This window comes from Haliaeetus albicilla, chromosome 16 (genome assembly GCF_947461875.1).
Source record: "Haliaeetus albicilla chromosome 16, bHalAlb1.1, whole genome shotgun sequence".
In the NCBI taxonomy this organism is placed as follows: Eukaryota; Metazoa; Chordata; class Aves; order Accipitriformes; family Accipitridae; genus Haliaeetus; species Haliaeetus albicilla.
In genome coordinates, this window is record NC_091498.1 from 23,096,816 (window position 1) to 23,122,425 (window position 25,610).

General features: G+C 38.2%; 1 protein-coding gene across 5 annotated transcripts in view; it reads right to left on the reverse strand.

Moving 5' to 3' along the window:
• The window catches only part of SYT9 (synaptotagmin 9), a 73,545-nt gene that overhangs the window by 6,745 nt on the left and 41,190 nt on the right, over nt 1–25,610 (reverse strand). For 3 of the 5 annotated variants that reach the window (XM_069803956.1, XM_069803957.1, XM_069803955.1), the window contains exons 4-6: nt 3,352–3,472; nt 2,508–2,679; nt 1,733–1,862 (exon numbers count right to left, since the gene is read on the reverse strand). In XM_069803956.1, the coding sequence (XP_069660057.1) occupies nt 1,733–1,862; nt 2,508–2,679; nt 3,352–3,472 (423 nt within the window). Of the gene's footprint in view, nt 1–1,006; nt 1,164–1,732; nt 1,863–2,507; nt 2,680–3,351; nt 3,473–25,610 lie in introns of those variants that run through there. The other 2 variants (XM_069803954.1, XM_069803958.1) reach the window with 2 other exon arrangements.

Here is a 25,610-nt window from a genome sequence, read left to right on the forward strand (position 1 = left end):
CTAAAGAAGTTAGCCAGGCATGTATGAAAAGAACAGGATGCCTGTAGGAAGGGAAGAGCTGTCAAAACCTAATTGTGGGCTCTGGCTGCAATAAAATTTATCAGAGGGAAGACAGGTTGGATATAAGGATGTACACAACTTCTGCTAAGAGACACTTCTCGTATTCTGGGAAATAGTAACCATTACACTACTCCTTACGTGCTTTGTTAAGCCATTCCTATCACTGCTTGGCTACAGCTGAGAGCTGGGCGATGTGTTTTCTAAACCCAGCCCCCAAATGCCCAGGTAGTCATTTCAAGTGTGGCACTTCAGCCAGTAGCTAGCTTGTCACTGAAGGCACACAAATATAGGCAGAGCTCCCCTACTTTGCTCTATCTTCTTTCATAACATACTTGCACGTTGGCAGCACCTATGCTCTGAAAAGGCATGGTGCACTCCGACTGCAACAGAGCCTGTGAGCACTCAAAGGTCTCCCTGCTGAAACTTGTGCTGCTGTGGTCCCCACGCACTATTAAATGTAATCGCTTATGGACACAGGGCAAGACTGTGGTATTTTTGCCATTCTGTAGCATCTTCCTATTGCCCAACAATTATTTATGGAAATGCCTGGGGTTAGTGCTTACAACCAAGTAGATGAAGTCCTCAGTTGCATTCTAGTAACATGGCTGCACTCTGATGCATAAAGTATGCTCAGAGGCTGCAAACTGCCTGCCTCTGTATATTAGGCGCTTATGGCATCGTTTGTGGCTTCATATGAATACTATGGTCTTTCCTGTCTTTCAGCATTGCAGGTAACATTGTGGCTGTTCATAAACACAGTAGTTTCTTTTGACTGGGATTACTGCCTGACTTTAGCCAGTGATAGCAATAATAAAAGTAAGTCATGGTAACTCTTAGGAAGCAATTTAGTTAGATCTTTGATGAATTTTTGTGTCTCATGAATCAGGGTTAGTATTCCCTGTATTGGGGAGAGGATTAGACAGAGGGATTAAAAGGACATCTTTACCCCACTGGACTCTGTGGAATAGCCCCTGAGGATATGGCTAAGAAAGAGTTCAACAGGAATGCCAAATTTCTGCTGAATAGGTTAAAAGGGTGAGGAAGCCTCTTCGGCAGCCATCCAAGCGCAGAAGACCTGCATAACATTTCTGCTGAATAGGGCCCTAAAGACAAAAAACAAAACAAAACAAAACAAAAAAACCATAGGAACCTTGAAAAGCTTTTCTGATTGTGTCGCTTCTTATCAGCGCCTCAGATCTCCAGAGACACTTAAACATTTTTTTTTTCAGTGCAGTTAGGCATCCCTTGAGATGTGCTAGTGACATGGATGTTATATTGTTACGAGAGAAGAAGTCAAATTAGGTTGTTACATATAAAAAAATAGGTCTTGGTTGTTCTGTAAACAAGGTCCATTTCTTCATATCAATTATCAGTGAAAGTTACCCAAGATCTTATTTAAAAAACAAAACCAAACCCTTAATCCAGTGTATAATGTTTGGTGTTTTCATGTATATATTAAAGACATGAATTACTTTCTGTCTCCTTAAAATTGAAAGGAGCAGACTTGCGTGTTATGCTTGACTTTAATATCAGAGTTTCCAAGCCCTTTGGTAGGATTTAGTGCATGCATGTGGATCTTGGTTTTGTTCATAAAATTTTATCCAATGTCTAATGCTATATGGAAGGATATTCACAGTTATAGTAATAGAGAAGCAAGAAATAAAAGTCTTACCTCTGCAAGAGGGTGCCAGTGAGCAATGGGTTTCCGAGGGTATGAGAGCATTTCATTCCAGTGGTCACGACCTAGACTTTCTGCATCGTTGCCTACTTGACATACTCCAATGACCTCATTGTGACCTACACTGTGAAAATGTTCGATAATATTTTTTTCTTAAAATTTTACCTTTAGAACCATAGCATTTACATATTTCATTAGAAACATTAATCATGGATTTTTAGAATTAATTCTTGCCTGAAAAATATAATGAACTATAAAATATGTAGGTTAGCTCTTTGCATTTCCCACTAGTCGGAATAATTTAGTATTTTCCCCATTATAGCATACACTGTGTGTCTGTGTGCATTTGTTTTTTATTTTTGCATGAAGAATGTAAAAAGTTCTTTGCCTGTGTTCTGTAATTAGTTGCAAATACAAGTAAACTCTAAGCCACAATTTTAGAAATGGAGGCATGTGTCTAAGGGGTTAGCATACTTGTGCACAAACAGAACATCAGTGTGTGGACTGACTACATGTTCAGTTATTTCAGTTCTGGCAAACATATATGCAGCTTAGTTATGTCAGTTATGGATGCAAATCTATATTTTAAAATTTAGAAAGGAAATTCTGCCTTATGATCCAAGAAATTTTAGTCTTCTACCAAACTCAACATGACATTAATTTCCCATTTATTGGGAAAGAATGACAACTTTGTTTCTGGATGCAAATCTACTGTGCAAGATTTTATAAGCCAATAGATGATGTTATTTTACAGCTACAGGTATCTCACCGGTCATAATCCATAACAGCTATCGACAAGTTAATTTGGTCAATGTTTTCTGGAGGGACGTCAAAGACTATGGCTTCATTGTAAACGGGATTAAGGGTATTCCTCTTGGTGGAAGTTTTTCTTTTCTTTAGTCGCCTTCCTTCACACATTAAAGAAACCTTCACGTAGGGATCTGTGTGAATCATAAGAACAATGTTGGTTTTCTTTTGTTGTTTTTAAGCAAACATAAATGGAAAGTGAAGGGTGCAGTCTTCTTGTATGCCCATACCTGCTTGCAGAATTAGTCACCTGGACCTGACTGGAATCTGAGCTTCTTTTTTTACCATGGAATGCCTGGGAGGCAGTGCAGCTTTGAAAGCTTTACCTGGTTGACTGCTTATAATGAACAGTTTAGGTTCAAGAAGCTTCTTGTTGTGTACTGACTTCTCAAAGGGTATTAAAATATCCACCGAACCGTGTTATACATGACTGTTTTATACAACAGCCTGTGTATCAGCCTATTTATAACAGCCTAATTACTTGTACAGATTTGTAGGACAGACAGAAGATGACAATATTCTACACAGTGGGATTTTCTGATGTATGGTTAAATATAATTCAAAGTGTAACAATTAGTGGCTTATATTTCTCAAGAGAATTATAATTATTTTAAACTCCTGAATGTAGTAAAACCAGCTATTTCTTTGTAGCTCCTTTCTGGGAGCTCTGCAGCTCCCTGCTAGTATTTAAAAGTCATCTATGAACTCTTATTTAAATTAGTTTCTGGGAATTGACGGTGCTGAATTCTGTGTCTCAGGAGGGAAATGGGACAGAAATCCACATTGAGCATTAAATTCATTCCTACCTGATGCTCCTGTGATATCCATTGCCTTTAAATTTCTTGCCTTTATTATTGTAATAGTTAGTCTACCAGCTGTTGGAAGGTAGCAGAGTGAAAACATCAGGTCACCAAGATCCACATTATCCTGTTCCAAGGAAAGAGAGATAATGTGAAGCAATAATAACAATTTTGCCTACCCACAACAGGAGCTAAAGATTAAAATATACCTTTGGGGATCTACAGTTATGTAAGCAAAAGCTGAATTCTCATTCTGAAGCATATCTGAAAAAACAGATATCCATCTGCATACAAGGTTCAAGTCACTACATTTGTTGCTAGACCACCGAAGTTCTCAACTGTAAATGTGGTTATAGTTTCTAGCTCTCAGTCCTTGGAGATGAAACACATTTGAGGTACAGTGTGAGGCACTGGAATACCTGTGTTCTAATGCTTTGTAGTGATTTGCCTGTATTGTTGACAAGCTGCAACAGATCTCTGTGCCTTTCCTTCTGGTCTGCAGAAGGGTACCCATAGAGAGGTTCACAGAAAAAACCATTGGTTGCACAGGGCAAAGTTTTATGCAACTCTCAAGCTTACATAAACTCAGGAGTGATAGATGTGAAGTCACTATGGTAATGGGGCAGTCTCCACCAGAAGTAAAGACATTGCTTCCTGTGCCATGTGCAGACAAGCTCCCTCAAGTAAGCTTATCCACCTGTTTCATTGATAGAATGATTTGCAACCCTTTCCTGTGTCAATGGTATCAGGGTTTCAGAAAGGTAGTAGGAAATGAGCAAACCCTGTTTGCAGTTACAAAGCATCTGTCTTTTTTTTTTTTTTAAAGAAATCCAGCTCTTTTATAAAAGAACATGGTGAATAAAGGGTTGTATTAAATGATTTCTGGGATTTGATTTGCATTTTTTTGACTGAGCAGTGAACTGGTACTTTCATAGACCTATCTCCTGTAACCTAATATTTAATTTTTGACTGAAAAGTGTTATCCTGTCCAGTAAATTCAAAGCTATGTTCTAGGTTTTATAGGGAAAGGAAATACAGCTGCTGTAGAATATGTGTATCTCGCCCACTTAGCTTTGTGCAATAGCTACTCTCCTTTCCCAGGTTGGCTCCTTCTGTGTCAATCACAAAAAATGAAGGGTGGTGGATGACGTAGAAGGTGAGTGAAAATACCTCAAAACAGCACCTAACAGGTTAGTGTTTGTCTCTGAACTAGCTGCTGTATAGACCAATGCCCAGAGCCTATGCAGTCACTTTATGTAGCTTCATAAGTTAGCAGGGGAGACATGCAGGACAGAAAGAATTGCTGTCACAGAGCTGTAGAAAAATGTTATGTCGGAAGGGATTTCTAGAGGTCATTTGATCTGAGCCCTTGCTCAAGAGAGGCATCTTCGCTTTAGTTCTCCGCTCATGCAAAGAAAAAAAATAATCACGCACATTCATTCAAAAATAGGTCCTTTCCTTGTGCTGTTATTGGAGAGACATGCTGTCAAGAAGGAAAAAGCTGATATTATGGGCCCTTTGTCAGTAATAACTAGCTTTTAACCCTGGCTTGACTTCAACTATCATCGTTTCCATTCTAAAGATCAGTGTTTCATGGTAGCCGTAAAGCTGATAAAGGTCGTGACAATATCAAGATAGCTGATACGACTCACCCTGTTTAGTGTCTCTTGATGGCTCACACTTGGAAGCAGACCTGCTGCAACAAACTCTGTGCCACTGACTCACTTTGACTGTGGGAGGATCAAAGTGCTGTTTGAGAAGGTGATGCTGTAAGAAGTCCTACAGGCTAAAGTGATGTCAGCACATCCAGGAGAAATTTCTCTTGGCTAACACCTGCACTTAACATTACAGGAGGAATAATTGATCTCTGAAATTTTCCCAGTGGTCAGCTGGAGCTTGATACCTATAACCTGGGGAACAGGAAGCAAAGATTTCACTTATCCTTCCCATTGTGAGGAAGAACAACTTCCAGCATTTAAGTGTACTTCCCCAGCACTGAGGTGCTGAGATTTGTAGCTGTGGAATTCTCTCCTGTGCTGCAACTCTGAGGGGAGCAGAATTTCATAAGCCATTTAAAGAAATTATTGAGTGAAGCCACCTTTTGGCAATTTGGGGAATTTGTCACTCTGGCAAATTTTGACTGAGAGGTTATTTTTCATGAATCGGTCACAAACTTTTAGGAGAAGATAGCATTGTTGAATCACTCAGGTTTTCCCTGACCATTAAGCAGCCCACCAGGCATCTGCTGTTTCAACTATGTATCTTGGTATTCTTAGATATTGTCAACCATGGCAAAGCCATTCGGTATTCAACTCCAGTGCTCCACATGGTCACTAGGTAATTCATTATGTGAGTACTTAAATGTTTTACTGTTACTACCAAATACAAGAGTTTCCATTCCAGACTTGAGCATCCTGAATGAATATTTTAAAACCTTTTATCAATTCTTATCAAGAAGTTCATAGGTAAATTAATTACTATACATTTGTTTTAGATGCAAATTCCAAGAAAAATGTTAACCCTCTGCATAAATGAACCGGTTAGGAAAGAACAGATCACATGTGTTGAATGCAGTATTAGGAATTATGCCATAATATACTTATCCACAAGCTTTGCCCTATGTTTGAAAAATAATCATCGCCTACGCTGTGATGTATTTTTTAGCAAATGCTGCAATGACAATAATACTTTGTTAATGCTTTTTCAAAAATTGCACTGGGCATTATACAGGCAAAACATTGTTAAGCTGGAAATAGAGCCTGTAATTTCTTCAGTCTTTTCCAGTTCTAGAGGTTGTAGGTGTTGTAGCAATAGATCACAGATGATTTTGAGATTCAGTCTGTTCGTAAGCCAGTGCTAGTAGTAGTCTAACCATGGCAGTCTAAGAATGCAATTGAAAGAAAGCTTGCAGGCAGCAGCAGGAAAGAAATGTACTTATTGGCATGTAAATCCTCCTCTGAGTCTGAAAAAGAAGCCCTGCCTTCTCACATTTTCATTTTGATTTGTAGGGAATTAACTACTACTTCATAATACTTGTTACTTGTAAATGTTTTCTTAATTTTGGAAAGATAGATTTCGTAACAGAGTGAGCCTTTCCCTGTGCCCTGGTTATTCCACCCTGCTTACCTCTATTTTCTGTAACAGAAGGGCAACATTTTTAACTGTTCCAAACATTGTAAATTTTGCTGTTGGAGCTTCAAGGTTCAACTTAATGAGGGAATGTTTTTCAAAGAGTACCACAAACCGTGACTGCACCACAGAATTTGCATGCGTGTGTTCATCTGTCTGGGTAACTGCAGCGGAACAGGCAACATGCTCTGACTGGAGATCAGCGGTGTCACAGGCATGAGCGTTACATCCAGCAAACACAGGTCCTTACTATAAATTCAGTTTCTTAACAGAACCGAGGTCTATGTAACAGAGCACAGAGAGGCTTTTTGCACATCTTCACTAGTTTGAAATCGCTGAGCCACATGGCTTAAGCTATGGATTGTCACTAAAGGTGTACAGTATTGTCAAGAAATAGCTTCAGGGAACAGCACTAACAAGCATAGAGGGTAGGAACTTCTGCAAGGATTATGCTTCTGTTTGAATTGAGTATTTATATGTTACTATGTATGCTTGACAAAATGTGGCGATAGAAATATTACACTGCCAGAGATATATACAAATTTCTGCTTAGGAAAAGATTTCATAATATTGTAGGTTATCAAGTCATGCATTTTGTACATTCCAAATTTGTGTCTAACTTTTTTTAGTGTGGTAGTAATACCATACTGTGCATGTTACAGTGCAACCAGGACAGCCCTAATATAAACACACCAAAAGGCTGGTTAATAATGTTAATAACTTAAAAGAAAATATTCAGAAGATAATTAATTTACAATAATAATTTCTTTATATGAGTATGGCCTATATTATTTTTCTTTGGTCCTGATCAGCAGGAAACATATTGTAAGAACTGAATAAATATGCTATAATAAACATACCTAAGGTCCAAGCTCCTCTCCCATTGTCCTCAAAAACTGTCCATGTTCAGAGGAAGAAAACACTGCCTCCATATTTAATCTATAACCTGCTCATTCCTGTATTCTAAAAAAGGTAGAACAAGATTGACGTCTGCTTTGCTTTTCCAGTGCCCCAGGCTTCGGCTTCAGGCTTGGGGTGACAGCTGAGTGCCTTGATGTTAGCTGTGAGACACACAACCTGTCTGTTTCTGATAATCCTGCCTAGATTTGCCCCTGAGCCCCTGTTCTTTTAATGCAGTCCTTTATTCAACAGGGCAAGAGCATGAAGTTTCTTCCTTAAAAAATTGCCCAGCGTTACCTGGGAGAGTTAGATGTATTCAATATTGGGTAAGCAGTCAGCTGGAGAGTTCAATGAGAGGTGTAAATCACAAGGTTTGCCTGAAAACTGTATCTTCACAAAGGGAACAAATCCCATACTGGAACCTCAAGATAAATAAGACCCTTTCATTGCTGTTAGGAGGACAGAGATACAACCTCACTCACATTATGCTTCCTCCTTGTTCAATTTCTAGTGGAAATACTTGATATATCATAAAAACCATATTATTTGAATCATTTTCAGTGACTTCTACTGAAAGGTTTATTGTTCCTGCTTTTCCCAGAAAACAATTCTGGTTTCCCCCCTTTAAAATTAACACAAAATTAATATATATTTTAAAATGCTGAATTCCAATAGTAATGTTAATAGCTTGTTAGTCTAGTCACACGGTATTTATAGATTTTAAAATTATTAATTTCGTTAGAGATTAGCCTGCAGGATAAATCACTCCCTAGTACTGTGTCAACAGCTCCATGCTGGTGCTTAGGTGAGTATAACTCAGCATATTAAACAGGGAGATGTTTAATCTTAAAGAGGACTGCAACAATGGGCCCTTTGGCTTCACCTTTGATTCCTTGGAGGCTGTGTTAAGAAGCTCAGGCTGGGTCAAACCTTCCCAGTGAAACCTGTAAGTTACCTGGTAGTTAGGCAGTTTCTGACAAATGGGGATGACATTTGGGATCAGATTTCTCCTCTCCCTTCTTATAAATACATTTGGGTGCAGAGAATGGGTGTGTAAAACCATGCAAAACAGGCAGCAAGTGGTGGAAGGAAACAAGACAAATTATAGGTTACAGCTTTTGCCTCTGGTCTAGAAGAAGATATGCTGTCCTTGAGTTAGGCAATCATAAGTTTTGTGCCCATTTCTTCTGAAACTTGCATTTTTTATTTCTGCAGCAGACAAGCTGTGATAGGCCTGCTATCACACAGTGCCTGTGCCACTCTAATTAAAGCATATGTCTCAATTATACCAGGTTCCTCTGTTCCCCATCTATAAAAAGACAGACACTATTTTTTTACTTTTCTAGTATGTTGCAAAAATAATGCTAATTATGGATCGTGAGGTGCTCAGATATATTTTTATGCATCTCACCAACTTACCATTAATGGGAGCACGTACAGGCAGTGATGCCCTTGCTTATTTCTTTTAAAGTTGCTAACTTTTGAAAGAGGTTTTCAAGGCACTAGTGATTTTAGAGATCTTATAAATTCTTATTGCTATGTCAGAGCTGTACAGCTCAGGCAATGGTAACTTTGCACACTACCTCCTTTAGCAGTTATACATGTATCTGCAAAGGTCACTGGAAAACAGAAAAATAGCAGAGGATTCATGAAATGAGGTGATATCATTTGAGCTTTTGAAGCACAGAAAGGATTGATGACCAGTATTTAATTAAATTCTCTCTTTTATTTCCCTCCTAGCTGAGGAGTATTAGTTGTATTTTAAACAAACAAACAAAATCTTCCTACTTATTTCATAATCTTCCCTGGAATTAATGGAATTATACTTCTGTAATGCAAGACAAATTTTACTGTACATCATTCTAATATTTGATAATGTGGGGTTTTGAATTTTGCAAGGATTTATTTTAGAGGAGGTTCACTCTGCTAAGATGAGGATAGTTTATGTATACTAGGTATATGTGTTAAGTCTAAATGAATTAAAAATACTTTAAGAACTGCTATCTGCTTTTTGGGATATACATTTATTAAATTGTTCATCTGTGTTGAGAAGTCTGGATTCAGATTTGAGTAAGCTATTAATTCAGTTCAGGTACATGTCCAGGACACAAATATTATGCAAATATCATACTAAACAAATTTGAGACTCTAATCTGTTTGGGAATGATAGTAAATCTACAGTATCTAACATGATGAATTCATGAAGTTAGCTCTACAGTTTGTATTATTTCATCATAGAATTATTTTGAGTTATATCTATGAGAAAATATATTGAGAAAAACTCCTTAGAAATGTTGGTTTTAATTGAATTTGCATGTGACTAGAAGAGTGCCAGCTGCTTTCTCATTACACATTTGAAGATGAATAGAGAAGATATGACTGGAAAATTCTATTTTCATAACATCTTAAATCAAAGAAATGAACTCTAGTAAAGTAGGTATTTATTAATGCCTCAATCAAACTATATCTATAAAGACATGATTAAGTAAAGTTTGTGGAAAACGGGAATGGCCTTTTACAATTATTCTTTCAATACATCAATGTCAGGCTATATTTCATGTTTTAAGTTAATTTGCAAATTGTATTATTTTCTCAGTGTGATTCCATTTTTTGCATTTCATTGTCTTTATTTCTTTTATTCATGGTTTTCTTAAAAAATGAAAGCAAATAAGTAAAGAAGCTTTTAGAGGTAGGTATGTGAAAATGAGTCTGATTTCACTTACCAGGAAAGAACATTTAAAAACAGCTCTGAAGCTTGATTTCACTACAGTGAAGAAATATAGGAAAGCTGAAATGTTTGCATGTCATTCACTCCAGATTTTATGCTGCTTTGGGTACACAATATAATTTTCATGTCAAGTCACAGACTGGCTATCAGCTTTTATGCCTATACAACTGTACAGAGTGTATATATAGAAGCTAGTCTGATGGGATGCACAAAAAGGCAGGATAAGAAAGGGCACCTTTGAATCCCTAGTACTCTCTCCATGGGCTTGTCTGTGGTACAGCATTTGCTACTTAGCACACATTGATCTAAATGCTGGACCTGAGAGATTCTTGCATGACTAATACAGTGAAAGGTATCATCAGCTAAAGAATCTAAGCAAAAAACCCTTACAAGGGGGAAATAAAGCTCTTAGGCCAGCCAGGCCTAAGTGTTGCGTTTTCTAATTTAAACAGAAGGTGTTGCGTGTTCTAATTTTAAAAAAATGTCCTCTGACAGCTAAGTTCAACTTCAGCTTTGCTGCTTAACTAAGTATGTAGCTTGATTTTTCTCTATTAGGATTTATATTAGTAATGCCACAACAGAGTTACTGTTACCTTTTCTCGGAGGTATTCTGGAGCACCTTATAGTCAGACAGACATCTTGCCCGACAGACCAATTCTGAATACCACAACTTTGTGCTCTACTTTGTAGGGACTGAAAGAAGTAGGAATCCTTCCTGCAGACTGGGTCGTAGAGAGCCACTGATTATCAGCTTAGGGAGTTTATGTTCTTATTTTAACTTACTCATAGTTTTGCCTAGCATCTTGGCAACTTCTATATAAAGACAGTATCAAAAGTAAAGTATCCAGCAGACAGCATATCCTCCGTCTCCACTTCAGAGCCTGAAGATCTTTTGATATGGATTTTGGTGGTTTTTTTCCCTCCTGTTTCCATCATCCTTGTGTCATGACTACTTTTCTTTAAGGCAGATCACTGCAGTCCACATAAGAAGGATCCTCCAGACATGATTTTGTGTTATGCCAGTCAGTCAAGATATCTTAGAATATGGGTAGCTGGAGTCAAAGAATAAGCCTTTTGCCTTCAAATACGTTTCAGAACAAACCCAGTTAATGCCTTTGAGAAGAACTTATACGTAACTTGCTCTTGCCAGAATGTCCTTAGTAAGTCAAGGACAGAGGCCTTTTTCTGTAGGCAGTCAATGCACTTATCTCTCTAAAGACCCAACATCTCCATTGTCATAATTTATATCCTATAAATAGGATGGCAGTGATTTACTGAAACTGCCTTTCCAGTCAGTTAGCTGCATATTGTCCTCAGTTATCTGAATGCATTTACAGAATATATTTGTTCTTACTGAGTCATTTAAGACTTTATTGGTAAATTATTCTGTAGTAAGTTCCTTACTTTAAAAAAGCCTCCATTCAGTAAAGATAAACTTCATACACACACTTATTTTTAAACATACACTTAAATCCTATAGATTTTACTGGCTTTGAATCCTTTACATAGATTTTCAATTCCCAATAGCTAAAGTGCATTGCTGAATCTTGGCCTAGGACTGAATCTAATGAATTATCCTGTAGCTATTGAGATAGAGATAATGTATTAATTTGTTCAAAACTAAATTGATAAACTGGGGAGATAGTCTGAATTGATCTAATGAAAATTAGTAGAGACATGATTGGAAAAGCTGCAGTACTTGTCCTCCATGTTGATGTGTGTGTGGCCGTGTCAGAAATTGATTTCACAGGAAAAACAGAAATGAGGCATTCTGAAAATGAAACTTCTGTAGAAAGTTAATATAAGTAATTTTTAACTTCCTCATCAGTTATTAAGAGGAGGAAAGAGTGTGTACAGAGTTGTTTCTGAAGGCTTGCTAGATGGCATTGTTGGTCAGAGAAAGAAGTTAATTAAAGTTTAAGTTTCTCCTTGCAAGTTAAACTGTTCCTCTGAATACTATTTTGTTTTCTTGAATTGTTACTGCTCTTTGCAGTTCTTCTATGACTTGTTGCTTTCTACAAAATACAAAGTTCAGTATAGATTCAATAATACAAAAATGTCTGCCCTGACTCTTCTTTTCCAGGCATTGCAGGCTGCTTTTTAACATTTTGATTGTTACTGGGAGGCAGGGGGTGCGAGGGGAGGAATAGGCAACGCTTGAGAGCTAGAGAAGGTAATTGCGTCTTCCCGATCTAATATTTAAAAATGAAGATGTCATAACCTGTAAGATGTGAGCTTACAAGTGAGATGCTGTGGACAGATTTGCTCCTCCCTTTCTTCCAGTATATCCCACTTCAGTGTATCCCACCTTGTCAGTGTTAACAGGTTGCCACCTTTGGTATTGTGCTTCAAAAGTCTTTTGAAAGGGAAGCCTCTTGAGGGTGGGTTTGATTTCGCAATGCAAAGCTTTAAAGAAGAGTAGCACAGAGCTGACTCAAACCTTTCCCTCTGCAGAGAAGGCACTGGTGCTTTAGAAATGTTGACAAGCTTGGGAACAGCAATGAAATGTAAATTGTTCTATATAGGAATAGATGTTTGGAGGGAAAGCGTTTTCTTGAAAGGAAATGTAAGCGAGACCTTCAGCTGGGAAATGTAAGAGTTTTGATGTTATGTGAAGATGGTAAAAATGGAAGGGCAGGTAGGTCAGGCAGACAGGGCAAGCATCACGGGGAAGTTTCACAAAACAATCTAACAGTGCAATCTGGAAAATGGGCAATAGTTTCCGAAAGTGAGGACCAAAGCTTTTCATGAATGTCCATCAGTATCTGTCATATCAAATCCAATAATTTTTCAACAGGCTGTAATTAATTTGGATTAGACCTCAATTTTTTGTGAAATACCGAGATTGAAAAAACAAAGAAAAACAGAGCTTAATGGCATTCTAGTGTGCAGTATCTTATCATACAAGCTAACCTGGGTGGGCCAACCTTGCTGGCTTAAAAGAAAACTGTTGATGAACATCACACAGATGGAAAGAGACGAGAAAATAAACCCTCATGGTTTCAAGGCTAAATGGTAGCTTGTTGTAAGGAGGGGAGGCTAAATTACATGTTAAGTGTTCACTATCTCTAGGCAAACATGATCTTGAAGAAAATGAAGCAGCAAATCCATCCTAAGGCATAAAATTATTTCTACCATGAATTATTTGCCAGTTACCTCTTGCTTCCATTCTGACATAAGTTCAAAGTAATGTTTAATTATCTCAATATCCCACTAATAATGAAAATCTCAAATACATCCAAGAAATACTGCAAGGGAGGAAGCTGGTTTTAAAAATCAGGTAACTAATCAAAATATTTTAATCCAAAGTGTCTTGCCTGTTAATATTTTTTTCCTGGAGCATTAAAATGAAAATGTCAATTTAAACTAAATGTGTATGCAAATTAACAGATTGGCCTTTCGCTCCACCTTGAGCTACAATGGCTGCATGTGAACTTACAGCTCCACTGAAATATCAGAAGATGCTCTGCCTTCTAACCCCACTCAGTCATCTGTTCACGTACAGGGACGGAACGCAAGCGGGAGGTCAGGGCCCCAAGGGCATCAACAGGCCTCGCTGGCCCTGACCACCCCCAAGGGCTTTCCCCCCCGCCCACGGCCTGGTCCCCATGTTGGCCCGGTCCCCACGTCGGCCCGGTCCCCACATCAGCCCGGGCCGGGGCTGTCGGTCCCTGCCCCAGCGACACCCCAGGGTGCTGCTCTCCAGCTCCCCACAGACGCGCCCTGCCCGGGCCCCACTGACCCGGGCCCACGGCCTGGCCTGGCTTGGCCCATCCCCACGGAGCTGGCTGCCGCCGGGGGCTGCCCCCCGGACCCCCGGCCTGCCCTGCTCCCTGGGTGGGGTGGTGGGATGGGACCGGCCCGGCGAGGTCCTGCCCGGCAGCGCCAGCGTCCCCCACTGCCCATGGGGTCTCAGCCCCAGGGAGCAGCCATCCCTTGTGCCTTGCTCACGCAGCCTTAACTAAGGATAAAGTCTCGCAGAGCGGCCATTCTGCGTAAAAAAGCGAGTGTAAACATGCTGCTGGAAGGAGATGATATTGAAGCTTTGGCCCTACTAGCAGTCCCTCACCTTCCCTTAGCACTGAAAGCCGCCCTCAGTGCAGGCGTTTTGTGTCGCGTGAAGCAGCCGTCTTTCATATCGTGCATTCTGAGCACATCATTCTGAAAAGGAGAGAAACTAAGTATCTGGGTAGTGCTGAAAAAAGGTGGGGAGAGTCACAGTATCAGGAAAATAAAAAAGATGTTCTTTTCAGTCCGTGTAAGCACCTGTAGTGTTTTCTGGACCTATTCATTATCCTCACATTAGGTGTTCTGTGCTGACTTCCTTGCTACTCAGGCTTAGCACAGGTTGTGTGCAAAAAGGGTAATAAAGACAGGCCATTTTTATAAATGTGAATCTACTTTTAGTCTAAGTAAAAGTTTGCTCTACAATTTTGTTTTTGAAGAAGTTGATATGAAAAAGAGAATGGTCCAGATAATACAGTATGCTTGAAAAATGGAAAGCTAATGTCAAACTATGTTACAGTAGCATGTCTTTCTTGCCATTCCAGAGCTTTTCTCTGAGATATGTTTAATTTTTTTATTTTTTTTTAAATCAGATATCTTTTGTTGGATTTTGCCATTTGCTGGGTAATTCCATCCCGGGTCTAATTTCAGTAGAGAAGATATGGTGGCCCGCTCTACCCTTTTCTGTGTACATGCCCTGGAAAGGCCAGGAGGGTATCATTCTGCTCAGGACTCTACTGTAATGAATGCAGAAGCTGGAGAAGCACATGTGTGTTGTTCATTGTAAACAGGCAGCGAAGAAGCGCTTTGCCCCTAGATTTTGACCACTTAAACATAATGGACTCCTTTCACAGACCACTAAAATAACTATTAGTGAACAGTGTATTGCCATTAATCCAAACTCTGCCTAATCATTTAAAAATTCTTGTGATATCTGGAAATCAAATCCAAGTTCAATGAAATCCCTGGTGTGCCCTTCCTCTCTCTCTTTCTGATCCTTTTTGGCTTGTCATCCCACTAAAAAGTACTAAAAGAATTATGACCTCCGTTAATAAGGTATACCTAAGGCAGACTTTTCAAAAATAATATTTTCTATGTGCAGCTCCCTTTAATTTCAGCGCCCATTTAGCAGGTGGGGAAAGAAACATGGTTTTATGAATCTATTTCTCCTATTTTTTTTCTATGAGTTACACAGACATTTTCTTCATCGTGATTTAGATTAAAGTTACTTTTTCTTTCAAATGGGTACCTTTCCTGGGTTTCCTTCTGATTTTAAAGCTAAGGATCAAGTACCTTTCTGTTGAAGTTTCTTCATGTGTTTTGTTTCTCTAGAGACAATTCTGTCATGTCATGTCATACACCCCCTCAGTGTCAGGAACCACTGAAAATACTTCATGTTTTTTTCTGGCAAAAAGTAGCTTTTTTTTCTAGAGCTCCCTGATGTGGAAATCATGTTACCTTTGAAGTTGGCTTGATTACTATTAAGTGGTGCAACTAAATACAAAAAGTTGGCTTGTGATTTGTCACCTGTATAAACAATAACACTGATGCCCTGCAAGACTCAAATGCACCATCCGCAGAAAGTATCAATATAAGAGAGAGGGTGAAAAGGGATCATTATGGCTTAAAAACATGTCTGAGAGCATTCCATGTAACCTTCCATTAGACTGAAAGCACAACTAAATTTCACAACAGGCATTTTACTAGTAACACTTCTTTATAAAATTACCCACTTTTAACAATAGAAAAGCAATTTCCGTAGAAGTTTCATTTACTTCTTAGTAATTTATTTAAATGGGTCATATAGAAAAGAAAATCACTGCAAATTTCAAAGCGAAGCAGCCAGGATAAAGAGACTACTTCACTGCTACCCATATTCTGTTAATGGATTGGATGAAAAGGTATGCAGTTGTACTGCTCTGATTGTCCTTGCACAGCAATTCCATTTTAATTGCAAGTTAAATGGAAGAATATAATCATGGATGCTAAGGTTAATCCTACAAAACACATGTATTAAATATGTCAAAACAGACAAAACCGCTAAATCTTCAAAATTGTCTCATTTTACACCTTAGAATCTCTCTGGTTTTCAAATACAAAAGGAATTAAAATAATAGAGGGAGGAAGGAAGAATGAGAATGACAATAAAATTAATGATAACAAGACAGTGTCATTCCAGAAGTGTGAAAAAGAGGACTGCTTTCATCCTTTATTTCTTAAACCATGCTACAAAGAAAACTTCACATTGGAATCAGGAGAGAAGTTGGGATTTTGGTTGGGTTTTTTTAAGGTTGGGGGGAAAACATGGGAGAGAAGGTTCTGTATCCCCCCAGAGATGCTACTGACAATTTCGTAACAGACTGCTATGTAAAATTTGCTGACTGCATAACATGCCAGTATGCTGTTGGTATATAACCCTCTAAGGGCAAACCTCCCTCCTGCATCTCCTGAATCAATGCTGTGGAAAATCTGTGGTGATCTAGCAACAAGGGGTTACCTTCCCCACTTCTCTTAGGCAATGCAGGAACATTTCAGTGTTTCTCAGTATCTTAATTGCTGATGCTGCCCCAAAGCTCATGCAAATCCAGCTACCCTCCTTTCTTCAGACACAGTCCTGGACTATTGCCATTAGGACACTTACGCTATGTGGATGTGGTGAAGGAGAATTTATGCTGTTGCCATGTATCATTCACCTATCTTGCAAATAAATAGAATATTTTAATCCTGAAGCTGCTAGGCAGTTTACCAATCCAGTACTACATCTACTTAGGAGCTGTACAGAAAAAACAGCTTCAAAATAAAACTAAAGACTGGGAAGAAGCTGAAGGAAGGGGAAGGAAGAAGACAGAAATCCATTTTAGAAAACGCAGACTCTGAAATAAAGTGTATCATCCAGGTGTCTACAGTGTGAGCAGGGGAAGATGTGATTGTGTAGAGTGTGATAACAGTTCTTTTTCTGTAATACTTGTTCTCTATCAGATATGCTTCTGCCTCCCTATTATATTTAGATGTGTACTGTAGGCAATTTTAGGACCACTTTAGTGAGCATGTTTTCTCTTTTAAAGAATGCACAGAGGGTACTGTAAGATGTGAGATAAAGAGAGCACTAAATATAGAAGTGCTCTAGTGCTTTAAGTCCATAAAAGTGAGTCAAAAGAACTTCCTCCTCTTAGAAGACTTTTCTTCTAACTTGTTTTACTTTACACGTGCTACATGTGAAATGTACCTAGAGAGGAAAATTATTTTTTTCTGTGGCTTTGCTTTACTCTCTTCCTCATGGCATGATATGCATTTGTGTGAGGTGACTCTGGTGAGCTGCCCAGACTTTTACCTGGTTATGTTTATATTCAGAATAACTAGTGTTATTAAGTACATACCAGCCTATGGGTAGGAAAAAAAGTAGCAAAGTCTGTGAGTGACTTAGTGAACAGTATCTCGCAGTCACTTAGAGGCCTTCTCAGATTTTTGGTTTAGTTTCTTACAATTTAAATAATTCGATAGTTTTGAAATGAAATCAAAGTTGTGAGTTGACTTGTCCTAAGTGGCGAGTTCACTTTAGAACTCTTTGTTGCTTTGAGAATGATCAGTGATTCTGGGTACTCAGTTTGACACCTTAAAAGGGTCTAACTTCAATTTTTTGGAAGGAAGTATGATTCTGAAAGAATTTAGTGTAGTTATCTCTGACCATCCTGACTCCTAATTTTGGAACAAGACTGTCTGAAAAGGATAGTATCCTTTTTTGTGTGTGCTGCTTTAGCACTGAAAGATTTCCTAAAATAAATGATTTTTGAGACGGACAAGAGAGTAGCTGGATGGGCGTGAGGAGAGTGAGCATCTACTGCTATATCTACTGGTTTGTTTTTAAAAAATATATATATTTTGATGAAAAAATTATTACAGTTATAGATAGGAGGAAAAGCTTTTTATATGTTGTTTTACCATAAAAGCTTTGTGTTGAATGAAGTGTTTCTTGCTGCTTTCCCAAGAATGCTGGCACACTATACACTGATTAAAGTGAAGAATTTGGAAGAGGAGCTGGCAAATGAGAAACGCTGCTGAGCTACTGAAAAGAATGGGTCAGGGGTGCTCACTGCAGAAATTTTGAGAGAAAATAATCTATTCTGTTTTCATTCTATTAGGACTGCTGCAGCCACTCAAAAGTTGAAGATGTGGATGTAGAACTCAGGTCATTCCTGATGGAGAGATTTCTATCGGCTCTCTTCAGGACCAAATTTTATAGCTCACTCATATTTTAGCCATCAAATTTTGGGGGGGGGGGGGGGGGGGGGGGAGGAGGAGAAGATTCAAATCTTTGTTGAGCAGGTCATTGTCACATATTTATTTTGCAGAGAGGAATAAAAGGATGGTAATTTGTTTGTTCTGCTGTTCTAGTGAATTTTCTGATGTACATCTCAAGTCGTTTAGATTCTTTCTTGTGGCTTTTTGTACTGTTTACAAGATACTATTCCCAAACTATAGCAAGAGGATATGCATGAAATCTGAGCTTCAGTGGGAATTCTTTCCCTGACTTTACAGTAGAGTCAAGATCTCATCCTGAGTACTACTCATTTCTACTTGCATAAAATGTTGCGGTCCCAACAGAGTGAAGTTTTTTGTTAGATTAGCATTTACTGTAAGATTCTGTGCTCAGTGGAGTACAGACACTGAAAGGTTTTCATTATTTTAAAGTGATTCTTTTCTTCCTGATGATCACAAATAACTCTCTAGGGGGCTTGAAACCAAAGTCTGCTGTTTTCTTTCTATCTTTTTTGTACACACTTTTGTTTCCCTTTACTGCATACATATTTATTTTATTGTTTGGGTTGTTTAGAAGAGTTATCGTAATGTAGATCAGATGGTTGATTAAACCACAGCTGGCTTTTAAAAATAATTATAAAACCCCAGCATGCTTTTAAAAAGAAAACACGTAAAGGGTTCTATGAATTCTGAAAACAAATATACAAAATAGAGTATGGGGAATTGTTCTTTTCCTCTTCTGTTTTAACTTTTATAGTGTTTGAGTAGCAGTTTCTATATGAATAGAAAATATTAGATATTGTGTGATATTGCTAATGTCCTATTCACTACTCCTTTTAAAATAATTTTACTGCAGGAAACGGAAGAGGGAATGCTAGGTAGGAGGAGCAGTGGATTTCAATGACTCGTACTGTGGCTGTTAGTAATTGGTTGCCTGGCAAACAAGGTTATGCTTTCTGATGTTGTGACAAACTGCTATTTTTAAGATGCCAGTTTTGGCCCAAGAATCTGTGTGGGGAATTTTATCCTAATAGTTCTTATAATCGGCTGTGAAAACCTCTATCAGTTGTTTCCTATTCCCTGCCTATCACAAGCAAGATGCCAAAACTAGTTGGAAATCTTCTTCCAGACATTGTATGTAGCTTTAATGTCGAGTTTGTCTCATGAAAGGAGTAGTGAATGATTAAGCACTCACGAAGGTAAGCTGTAGCTTCTGACTACTGGTTTCTTGAGTAAATAGAGCAAGGTGTTTAATCAAGCAATGAAGTGCCAGAAATGTAGCTATACAAATCTCAAATGTCATGATACCACAGATGTTGCTAATGCAGCCTTGTCATTTGAGCCTGTCACTTCACCAAAGTACATGGTGTGAAATACTCATTCTAATTCTCTGTTAGGGAGCCATGGGAAGGCTCAGACACTGCAAAAGACTATATGCTTAATTTACCCACGTGAATACTTCCAGTGGCTTCAGTTGGACTAACTACAGAAGTTATTATATCTTTAATTCTACAATTTGAGTGTGCATTGCAAATTGCCTTTCAGTGTTTGTGAGGACGAGTGCAGAATTCAGAGGTTTGCATGTGTTTGTCATTTAATCCTACCCAGGCAAGCACAAAGTGATGTTGCAGTGGCCTGTTGTATTTTTTCAGGAAACACTATACGTTGTTCCTCATACATGTATATCTTTCTGAATGTTTAGAGAAATGTATATGCATGAGGAGAATAAAATAGTGAGTTAAAATGAAGATCTCTGCTATAAAAAGATGTCTGCTTGAGACTAATAAATCTTGATATAAAGCTTTTAGTCAGATTATAGGTCCCCCAGTTTTGCTATTGTTTCTTTAGCCCTGCTCTCAGAAAAATAGCTCAATTGCCATGAAAGAATGACGTCTTTCTGTCCCTCTTCCCTTGGATAGTTTGGCTGCCAAGTAATCTATTTTTTACAAACTGAAATAGCGGAAGAGCATAGCTATGTATCTTTCTTCAATAATCTGGGCAAGGTTCTCTACAGAGCCTCAGAAGTGGCCCTCATGCTCTAAAGGGCTGGGGACTGAAGAGAGAAAAGCTGTCATGTACATCTCTGAGCCCTCCCAGGGACAATTAGGGCCCGCATAATATCTGGTATCGTACTTGTTGACCATATAACCAAATCTTAGCAAAATGTAGTGTGTGTGTATTTGTCTTTTAAAGTTTCTACTCTGATTTATGTCAGTTCAGTAGTTTGATCCTTTATTTCTTTCAAACTACATTATCAGCTGCTAAAAGTCTCTTAGACTTTTAGGAGAAAAGCTAGAAGAGCTATAGAGAGATATATATATATGATGTATTATTCCCACAATATGTCCTTCTCCACCAGTCAGCTCAAACCTCAGCTGCAACTCCTAATGCTTTCCCCCCCACAAAGACAGTGGGGAGGTCTGAAGAAAGCCCTTGTGTGATTATTTAGCAAATGGTATCATCTCTTCTTAATTTCAGCAAGCTCTATAATTTAGCCTATAAGCATAAAAAACATGCCTCTGAAGCACTACAGTTATGGTCCAGTAATTCCTTCCTTCTGTACAGATGATGTTTTGTCCTCCGTAACAGGACTCTGGAAAGACCCTGGAATCCTGAATGGTTGAAGTGTGAGACAGGTTACACATCCTCTAAAGTGAGTTTGAAAGGGGACAGACAAATCTTTTGGTGAGAAGAGCCTGTGTGTAGTGGCACTTTATTTTTCTACCTATTTACCTGGGACACAGGTGTCCTAAAAAAGATGAAGTCAAGACTGTACCCCAGACTGTTACGCCCACATTTTAGGTAACGTTAGGATGGCAGCCTGTCAGTTATGGTGTGCAGGAGGTGCTTCCCAGGTATCTAGGCTATCCCCTGCACAAATATCCAGTATGTCTTGGTGAGAGTTCAGAGCACTGTTACAGTTAATCCCTAAGTAAATAATACACAACAACAAAATAGTCCACTTACTGCTTAAATATAAGACCATGGGAAAATAACATGAGAACTGGATAAACAGACTATACACAGAGGAAAACTGCAAAACTCTGAAATACCCTGTTTGGTGGAGAAAGATGCCTGATGGCTGTGGGATCTTGTGGGGATTAAAGACTAAAAATGGCTTGAGGCTTTTCACATAAGTACAGTATGTTCAGAGGGAAGAATACTTTCAAGTTTGGCTCCGAATATTGAAACTAAATTTAAAGAGTAGGACTTTTCAGAAATTTTGACGAGTCCATAAGCTATTGAAATGCCTTCTGTGACCTCTAGTAGAAAAAAAGACAAAGTAAGCACTCCCAAAACTGTTCAATAATTAAATGCATGTTTGAAGTTATTTTTTTCCCTGCCTGGCTAAACACATGTTTAAATTGAAAGTTATACCATCCTGTAGAAAAAAGGCTATGGCACAGTCTAATCTTGAATTACGTGCAGAATGGTTACAGCCAAGATCACCTTAATACAGCTATTTTAGCCTTAACGCTGTGCAGGTGCTCTTTGCTCATCTTGAAGAATTGCTGCCTATGAATTGTAAAATAGTAGAGCAATTTTTCCTGTGTTTGCAGCTCCCACTAACAATTTTGGATAGTATAATTGAAGGACAGGCTTGGCTGACCGGGATCACATTTTTGCTTTATGTGCAGTGTGTATGTTACTGTGAGCTGTTTCACTGAAGGCTATCTCTGAGAGCCTTGTTTAGAGAGAGATTTCTGGAAAAAAAACGAATTGGCAGAGGATTGTGAGAAGAAAGGAGAAGGGGGATGTGTAGAACAGGGATAGCTACAGACTCTTCCACTAATCTAGAAAAACAGGAATTTAGGACTGGGTCTAACCTTTCTTAGCATGCAGCTAGTGTGTGGAGGAAAATGTTCTTCATACACTGTTGCTGTTCTGGGGCTGTTGCACCAGGGAAACATGTATGATATAAAGACAAAAGAGAGAACTCAAGAATATGCAGCATTGATGGTCAGGGTAAGAACCACTGTGGAAACCAGAGTTTTAATTTCATAAGGACTTTTGAGTTATTTCAGTTTTGAAGCAGAATATCCCTCGCTTGAATTGAAACATTTTGCTTTGATAAAAAACAGGATTTTTTGTTCCTATTTCAACTTTCAAAATATTTGAAAATATTGCAGTAGAAGGGCATTCCAAATGAGAAATCAAAACATCTTATTCTGAAATGTCAGTCTTCTCAAAATATTGAATTTAATTTTTTTTTTCTTATAAATTCTTTAACTGAAATGGTCCCATTTCTGCTACATGGTTGTTTTGTTTTGTTTTGGGGGTTTTTTTTGGTCTGCTTTAGTTTTGACATTGTTTCTTTTGTTGGTGTGTTTGTTTGTATGTATGATTTTTGTGGAGAAGTATCCAGACTGAAAAAGCTCACTTGAAAACTCTGATGGCCATACTCCCGGGTTCTGTAAACTTCAAGTGGTATATACATATATGCGCAATTCTCTGAACTATCATTTTCTTAAACTAGTCCCAAAACCCTAATAAATGTTAGCCTAGGCTTCAGTGATATTACAAGATTCATCCTGTTTCTGACCATGCCTGTGGAGCTACAAGGCTGTTAGATAATCATTTGCACTGAATAGTCACCATTATTTTTAGAGCCAAGCTTGGAGTGCTTGTACCACTGACTCGGGACCAGCCTAGCTACATCTCAAACCATTGCTCTTCGAGGCATTTGACTTTTTTTTACTTCCAACCCTTCCAAAGCTTTATTGAATATTATTCTTACAGTTACCCAGTTGCTCCAAACAGAATTAGGCATCTGCTGTCTTTAAGTTTTCTGACAATACATGTCACTATTCTATCTCTACCCCATACAGTTGTATAAAAGTGTATCTGTCCTTTGTTTAGCCATGTTGAGTGCTGCCTCCTCATCATTTAAACGTATGTAATTTCTGACAAATCTTCTCCTACCAAGTAATTAGCAAAATCATTAGATTAAAAAAGAAACACAAAAAGACAAAAGGAAAAGCTCAGTTTTTAAAATGAACACATTTAAATATATGGTTATTAAAAAATGTAAAAACCATAGGAAAAACACTGGCTGCAGCCGTTCGCCACTATACAGTGACTACTATACCTGCTGTGCTGATGCTGAAGGCTAATTAATTTCTTTTTCATCCTTACTATGGGGATCCTTAGAAATCTGAAAGATTAAAGATCTATGACTTTTCAGCATTTTTTCGCTATGAAATGATTCATTACACATGGACTTTTATTTTTTTCTGTTCATTTGATTACATAAGAATAGTCAGAAAAAATCATGAAACAAAGAGTGACCTTTGTGACTTAGGAGAAGATGAACAACCACTGATCTGCCTCTTGAAGGTAATTATGCTTCCTGTATTCTTTTGAGTAACTCTGGGTTTGGATGTTTTTTGGTTTTTTTTAATAAATCTAAAATTTAAGTGAGGTGAATCTTACCTCTTGTGTTTACTGCCTTAATTTGTCTAGCCATTAAATAATTGTTGCTCCTTAAGCTTTTGGCATGCTTGAACATGGGCAAGATATATGGGTATGTAAATCTCTCTTCTAGAGAAACTTGCATTTGCAATTCAGTTAAATGGGTACGTGTCCACATCAACAACTGATTGCCTCCTGATGCCAAAGCCTATGCATTTTAAAGAAATGGAACATAGAGTTAATACCAGATATGTCTTCTGTATTACAAAAGAAATCAACATTTACTGCTACTGTCCTAAAAAATAGGCATGGCACTTAACACTGATGGTTTGAATTTTAATTCATATGTAGAGCCAGAGATTTTATTTGTTTCTGTTCCTTCTCAAACTGTTGAGTCCAAAAATTTTGTTAACCATTGTAAACATTTTAAATGTTTTTCTGAGATCTTGCTCAATGCCATTGCTTTTCTAAACCCAGCAACTTGCCAAAACAGGAATTTTATATACTGGCTAAAACATCTTGACAAGCTAAACATTTTTTAAAAGCAGAGTAGGTGGACTTAGTTGACTTACTGCCAGCTGCAGTATCTCTACACTGCCGAAGAAGATAAGCAGTGCTACATAGAATGAATTAAGGCTGGTGCCAGGAATCTGCAGATTCTGGACCTGGTCTCATTTTGGCTATTAAGTAGTGTCGTGTTTTGAGCAAGTCATATCCTTTTTGTCTGTCTCTGTTCCCCTGTCCATGAATTAGGGACAGTATTTACCTACTTCTTTCAATGAAGGAAGTTTATTTTCCTCCAGTTTTGAGGGTGTAAGCCCTAAGGTTTATGACCTGCACCTATGGATGTGCATTTGGCACGCATTAAATTGCTCACAGCTTCTTAGCAGGAGTGGTCCAGAGCAATGCAGCCTTTGGGGAAGTTTTTTTCAGTTTGAGGACAGAATAGAGCTTTGAACTGCAGAAGATCTGGTAGGTTTGGTCAGGTTTCAAAGTTTTAGACTTTTATTATGCTTTCTATAAGGAACTGACTGAAGTACTTTAGTCTCTTTTTGTCTCTCTTCCACACATGCTGTGGTTGGCATTAACATCTCTGAAACAGGGAACTTGAAACTTCCTTCTGGTGATGTTGTGGTTCTAGTAGCACCTCAGTTATACAATATAAATGCCTAAAAATACAAATTCTCAAATCTTTCTTTCTTGGTCAAACTTGAGAACAGCAGCAGTGAACAATTAGCATTTCTAGAATACACAATTTCAAATACTGATAACCATCCTACTTTTTAACTCTCTCTTTGTCAAACCACTAGCATGTATAACTACATGCAACTTAAATTCATTAATTTTTTAAAATATGGTTTTGTTTACTGCTTCTGTGCAAAAGGAATTCAGCATTCTCTGACACACTGTTTTATTCTTGACCACTACATATAACCTAAAAGAGCTTGATGATTCTTAAAAGCTGATGCAACCCTTTTCTTGGCTTTGCAACTTCTAGCATATGCTGGCTCTTTCTGGATGTCGAACAACTTGATATATAGCTCATGTTTCTTTACAGCTTTGAGCTCTCCATGATTATCTTTTGGATTCTCAGCAAACCATCCACATTCTCTAAAGTCTGTGACACGTTACTTCTCAAATTCTGTATGTATTACCCAGGGTGTTCTTTCTGTAATTTCTTCTCTCCTCTCTTTCTTTTGGAAATATTTTTCTTCTATATTTTCACTCTCCTTTTGTACCCTGATATATGTTTTTTTAAGTTTGGGGGCTGGATGCTACATTCATCAAGGCATAGCTAGAAACAAAAGCAGAAGTACTTCAAAATAGCTATATT